Source organism: Sinocyclocheilus grahami, unplaced genomic scaffold, assembly GCF_001515645.1.
Source record: "Sinocyclocheilus grahami isolate Dianchi unplaced genomic scaffold, SAMN03320097.WGS_v1.1 scaffold316.1, whole genome shotgun sequence".
Classification (NCBI taxonomy): Eukaryota; Metazoa; Chordata; class Actinopteri; order Cypriniformes; family Cyprinidae; genus Sinocyclocheilus; species Sinocyclocheilus grahami.
In genome coordinates this window covers 873,810-879,450 of record NW_015505495.1, presented here as the reverse complement: position 1 = coordinate 879,450, position 5,641 = coordinate 873,810, and the positions used below count along the sequence as shown (strand labels likewise).

General features: G+C 35.8%; 1 protein-coding gene across 1 annotated transcript; it reads left to right on the top strand.

Annotated features, from left to right (window-relative positions):
* The first annotated feature begins 48 nt into the window (after window positions 1-48).
* On the top strand, window positions 49-2,596 carry baalca (BAALC binder of MAP3K1 and KLF4 a). Its single transcript, XM_016294368.1, has 3 exons — window positions 49-258; window positions 1,318-1,409; window positions 2,143-2,596. Exons 1-3 carry the CDS (start codon window positions 69-71, stop codon window positions 2,233-2,235), a joined length of 375 nt encoding a protein of 124 aa, XP_016149854.1. The 5' UTR covers window positions 49-68; the 3' UTR covers window positions 2,236-2,596.
* Window positions 2,597-5,641: the final 3,045 nt, after the last annotated feature.

Sequence of the window (5,641 nt, the reverse complement as noted above, 5' to 3'; positions counted from 1 at the left end):
GTGTGTGTGTGTGTGTGTCTGAGTGTGTGTGTGTGTGTGTGTGTGTGTGTGTCTGAGTGTGTGTGAGGATGCTCATGGGCTCGATGGGCTGCGGGGGAAGCAGGTCCGCGACGATCGAACCCCGATATTACGAGAGCAGAGACACCGAGTCGACGTGGCTGACGAGCACGGACACCGAGACGCAGCGGGCAGCTGCCGGTACCGGAACCGGCGAGAGCGCGACAGAGAATGACCAGACGGCAGCGGCAGCCGGAGCAGGTCAGACTCCATCATCTCTTACGACACAGAGATACCTATGACACATACACTCTTTAAAGACTACCATGGTATTTATATAATGCCATTCATATTCGTAGTATCTTATGGAATCAAACAGTAGGCTACTGTGGGATTGTCATCTGAAACATTCACTGAGGCCCATAATGCATAATCCACAAATAGCAATATATAATATTTCTAACAAATATGGTAACCATAGAGCCCACATCCCATAGTTACCTTGAGTTAACACTCATCAAACTCATTTCAAGCACTGAAGCAGAGGCTTTTAGATGGAAACGTTCAGGGATGCTGGCTGGTTCTCAACCAGGGGTCCGGGGCCCATTAGAGGGCCTTAAGGACTTAAAATGAAATAAAACAACTAAAAAAATCAAGATATTTTTTATGTACCCCTCAACAGCTTCTTGGTTACTTTTATAAATCAAGATGACCGCTGTTAACCTGGATGTATGGGGTTTAATTTAAAGAGTGTGATTGTTATATTTGAAAAATGTATGGAAATTAATAACATCTTAAAAGGCAGGGCATTTTTATAATGAATTATACTAGTTTTAGAAAAACATTTATTGGGTAGAAATTGTGAGTAAACAATATTTGTATTTATGTATTTATTATTATTCTTTTATTTTGCTTTTTTCAAATATAACAGTAAAAATAAACATCATCAGACCGAACATAAAATAAAACACACACAGAAAGAAAAGTGAGTAAATAATATAAATTTTGCTCCTTCATATTTATTCATATTAATCTTTTATCCTTGTCTAGTAAATCATGAATGACTGTAAATTTATTGGCTAATAATAACATTCAGCTCCTAAAACTTATAGAATTCTATTTATATTTTTATTCATATTATTTTAGATTTTAATTTTAACTTGTTAACTTTTTGTTTTTTAACAGACTCTAGGAGAGTAGATTAAAATAAGTTTGAAAAAAAACTAAACTAGGGAGTCCCAAAGTTTGAGATCCGCTGGTGTTCAGGCATATGAAGGATATGAAGGACTCTGGGTTGTTGTTGTTGTTGTTGTTGTAAAGGTCAGAAGGAAGAGAAGAAGCTGGTGAACGCCGGCACACAGTGTGGCAGAAACACCAGCAGCACCCAGAGGAGACCAGCGCACAGAGACGAGGTCAGACGGCTCAATCTCATGCTCAAATGTCATATTTCTTTCATTCTTAACGGAATAGTTCACCCAAAAATGAACAATTGCTGCAAATGTAGTCACCCTCAGTCCATCCAAGATTAGGATGAGTTTGTTTCTTCATCAGATTTGGAGAAATGCTGCATTGCATCAGTGTCTCAGCAATGGATGCTCTGCAGTGAATGGGTGCCGTCAGAATGAGAGTCCAAACAGCTGATAAAAACATCACAATAATCCACACCACTCCAGTCCATCAGTGAACATCTGGAGAAGACAAAAGCTGAAACACATCCAGCATTAAGACGTTTTTAACTAAAATATGAGTTCATAATCCATAATAACGCTTCCTGCAGTGAAAAAGTACATCTCCTGTTGTCACTCACATCAAAATCCAGCCACATTGTGCTGTTTTGGCTTGTTTGATCTGTGCAGATTTCTCTCCCGATTCAGACCAGATGGACTTTTTAAAATTTGTTTCTCACAAACACGCAGCTTTTGGCTTTGCAAGATGTTAACTGATGGACTGGAGTGGTGTGGGTTACTTTTTATCAGCTGTTTGGACTCTCACGGCACCCATTCACTGCAGAGGATGCATTGGTGAGCAAGTGATGGGTTATATAAATATGGACCCTCATCTATTTATCTACATCGCTTATGATATATTAAGTGTCTTCACTCCATATAGTGCATCTTTAGAGGCTGATTTTTTGTTTTCTTGCAGGTTAAAAGTAAATCAAAGAAAATCCCCCAGACGGATGGGGTTAAAAGTGTCCGATCCGACTGTAAACAACACAGAGGTGATGCCTTGACATGAGCTTGTTGAAGAGGGCCTTTCATTCTAATTAAACGCGTATGTTAAATCAGATGGCAGATCTGATCTAATCGTGTTTGTCTGCATGTAAACGTTGAGCGCCGGAGCGGATGGTGACCCTAACATGCTGCAACACTGCTGCTGCATCTCTGTCTCTGAAGTGTTATTTATTTTCCACCAATTGTTAGTGTTTAATATTTTGTTGGTATTATGTATTTCCATCAGTATTGTGCTGGTTTGTGATATTCTATGATAATGCAGATATGCAAATGTCTCAGGTTGTGATCGTATGAAATGAAGACACAATCAAACATAACATTGTCTCGTTCCTCTGAATGAAATGGAAGCTGGTTACTTATGATTTAATGGAGTAATATTTTAAATTCTAATTAGTTTGTTCATGATATCATTATTTACAGGGACTCAAAACAGCACAAGAATATTTTTAATTGATATTTTACTATAAAACTAAGGAACTGATTAAAAAAAAGCATAATAAAAATTCTAAAATGGAAATATTTTCTTGCTTCAATTTTGCATCTTTTAAATTGCACCAATGTGTTTATTTGTTTGTCACATACTGTGCTGATATAATATGAGACATTGTAAAATGTGATGATTCACGTGTGGGTCATATTTCACCTTAAAAGCAACAGAAACAAATAATAAAAATTCATATTACTGAAATTTATTTGAATACAGTAAAATTACTGTATGACATTAAAGAGAATCTAATGAGTGGGAAAAAATACATAGAATATTTATTATTTTTATGATTTTGGGATGAGATGTGAATTGGACGTGTTTAATATATGAAGCAGATATTATAAAGAATCTTCACTCTATAATGAATGACTTTATATGAATAAGTAAAATGCACAACCCAACAATTATTATTGTATTTTTTATTTTATTGATCATCACTCGCTGAGAAAAAAATAAGATTTAAAATAAAATTCACAGCCAAGTTACTGCTCTGTTTCACATGCATGCACACTGCAGCTGCATTTTTACACGTTTATTTACATGTTTAGTTTCCACGACCTCAATGATGAGTCTTGTGATACTCCAACATGTCAAGAGTTTAAAAATCTACAGCATTTGTGCAGATGTTAAAATGCATGTGCAGTTATACTGCAAACAGACTGGATTTAGGACTGTACATTAAATCGACATGATGGATATTGCAATGCTTAAGAAGGCAGTTTTTCTAAGGCAAATTAATAATTGCTTAATAGGAATCCAGAGACACTTCAGAGCTAATGAATAAAACATTTTTCCTCTCAGCTAATGAATAAAACGAACAACATCCTCACAACGAGTCCTGGCTCTCACGCTCACTTCACATCAGATTATTTAAGGAAAAAGGCAATTTAACAGGAACAAATTCAAGCTTTCTATAAAATTAAACACTGTTTGTTACATTATAGGATGAATTTAAAAAAAAAACAAGGACAGAAACAATTAGCAAAACTATTGAACACACAAGAGGAAAAAGATGTATTGAAAACTTCACATGAATAAATATTATAAAACATTCTTTAACTCTGGTAAACTCTCCACAGTACAAGAAATAAAGTATCAAAAAAGTGAAATGCAGTATATCAGCTGTTCCGAACATAAAAACAGAAGATTAAAAATAACTCTTTTACACTTGATGTCTTGGTAAAAAGCCCTTAAAAAGAAACTGACTGTAGTTGAGTGTTTGATGTGTTTCTAATGTGTGATTTACAGATTAGATTTAAACGGGGAATCAAGATCACAATGACCTTTGGCCCGGATCATATGAAACGACACAATACGCCATTGTCCAAACGCTTGAGAAAATCTATTTAAATCATTACAATTTTGTAATGAGATTTTGGTACCATCATCTTCATCACCAAACACTAATCGTAAATCTGACTGACATGATTAAATGCTCTACATCCCAGGATATTACTTGACGTATAAAGCATAAATTATGTAAAAATTACTAAAAATAAATGCAACTCTTAATGTTTATAAACTGGGCCTGACCTCATCATGCCTGTCAATACATAAAACAGAGCGCATACGGCTCGCAGGGGCACAATTAGTCAATCAACATATGCATAATTCACAGTCAAATCTCACCTAGATATGAGTAACGCGAGCTGTACAAATATATACACACCTCCAACATCATAATATTAAAGTCACGAATAGTGTTTCTAATGTGTGATTTACAGATTAGATTTAAACGGGGAATCAAGATCACAATGACCTTTGGCCCGGATCATATGAAACGACACAATACGCCATTGTCCAAACGCTTGAGAAAATCTATTTAAATCATTACAATTTTGTAATGAGATTTTGGTACCATCATCTTCATCACCAAACACTAATCGTAAATCTGACTGACATGATTAAATGCTCTACATCCCAGGATATTACTTGACGTATAAAGCATAAATTATGTAAAAATTACTAAAAATAAATGCAACTCTTAATGTTTATAAACTGGGCCTGACCTCATCATGCCTGTCAATACATAAAACAGAGCGCATACGGCTCGCAGGGGCACAATTAGTCAATCAACATATGCATAATTCACAGTCAAATCTCACCTAGATATGAGTAACGCGAGCTGTACAAATATATACATCATCATAATATTAAAGTCACAAATAAAAAAACTATAGATTCGAATGTGGTTTGAACCATTAGCGCACTGATGTTCAGCTTCTGTGTTGAGTCATGTAGTTGTGCTTATTGTTTTAATATCACTGTCTGTCCATTAACGAGACACACGAATACATATCAGATATTTATACATTTAAAGTCAACATGAACTCTAAACGAACTCTTTTACATATTCCTGGTCTTATTGTGAATAAGGTCCTGTTTTCCTGTTGAACATCTTGGTTGCAAGTCACAAGTTATGGAATGATTGTAAAACCAGTGAATAATCAACATATCGTCCAGTTATAACGTCACATTACGGAAGTACTTGGAACAGATTGTGAACTTAATTTAATGCTGACTTCATCAACTGCACCTTCTCCCTGCATGAAGACAGCAGATACAGGCTTTTCACATTGCGATTAACCCTGCTTATCGTTATTCTAAACACCGGTAAAGGAACGTTTCATACTAGGTATTGGATTAGAACCGCCTTTTACCCGGGGTTATACCGCTTCTGTGCCACTATACCCCATTTGCCTTGCCAAACTAAATGTAAAATATTACGGCTAGATGCTTAGCAACCGACACCCATTCACGTGATAGTCACGGAAACACCGCATGTTGTATAAACGTCTTTCAGCATTTGAGAGGAAAAATATCAAATGGTGACAGAAACACGTTAATTGGAGTAAAGAAGAGTTTTATTTGTACCTTTATAGTCCGAAAAAGTCAATTCAGGAAAAACTTAATACAGTCGACA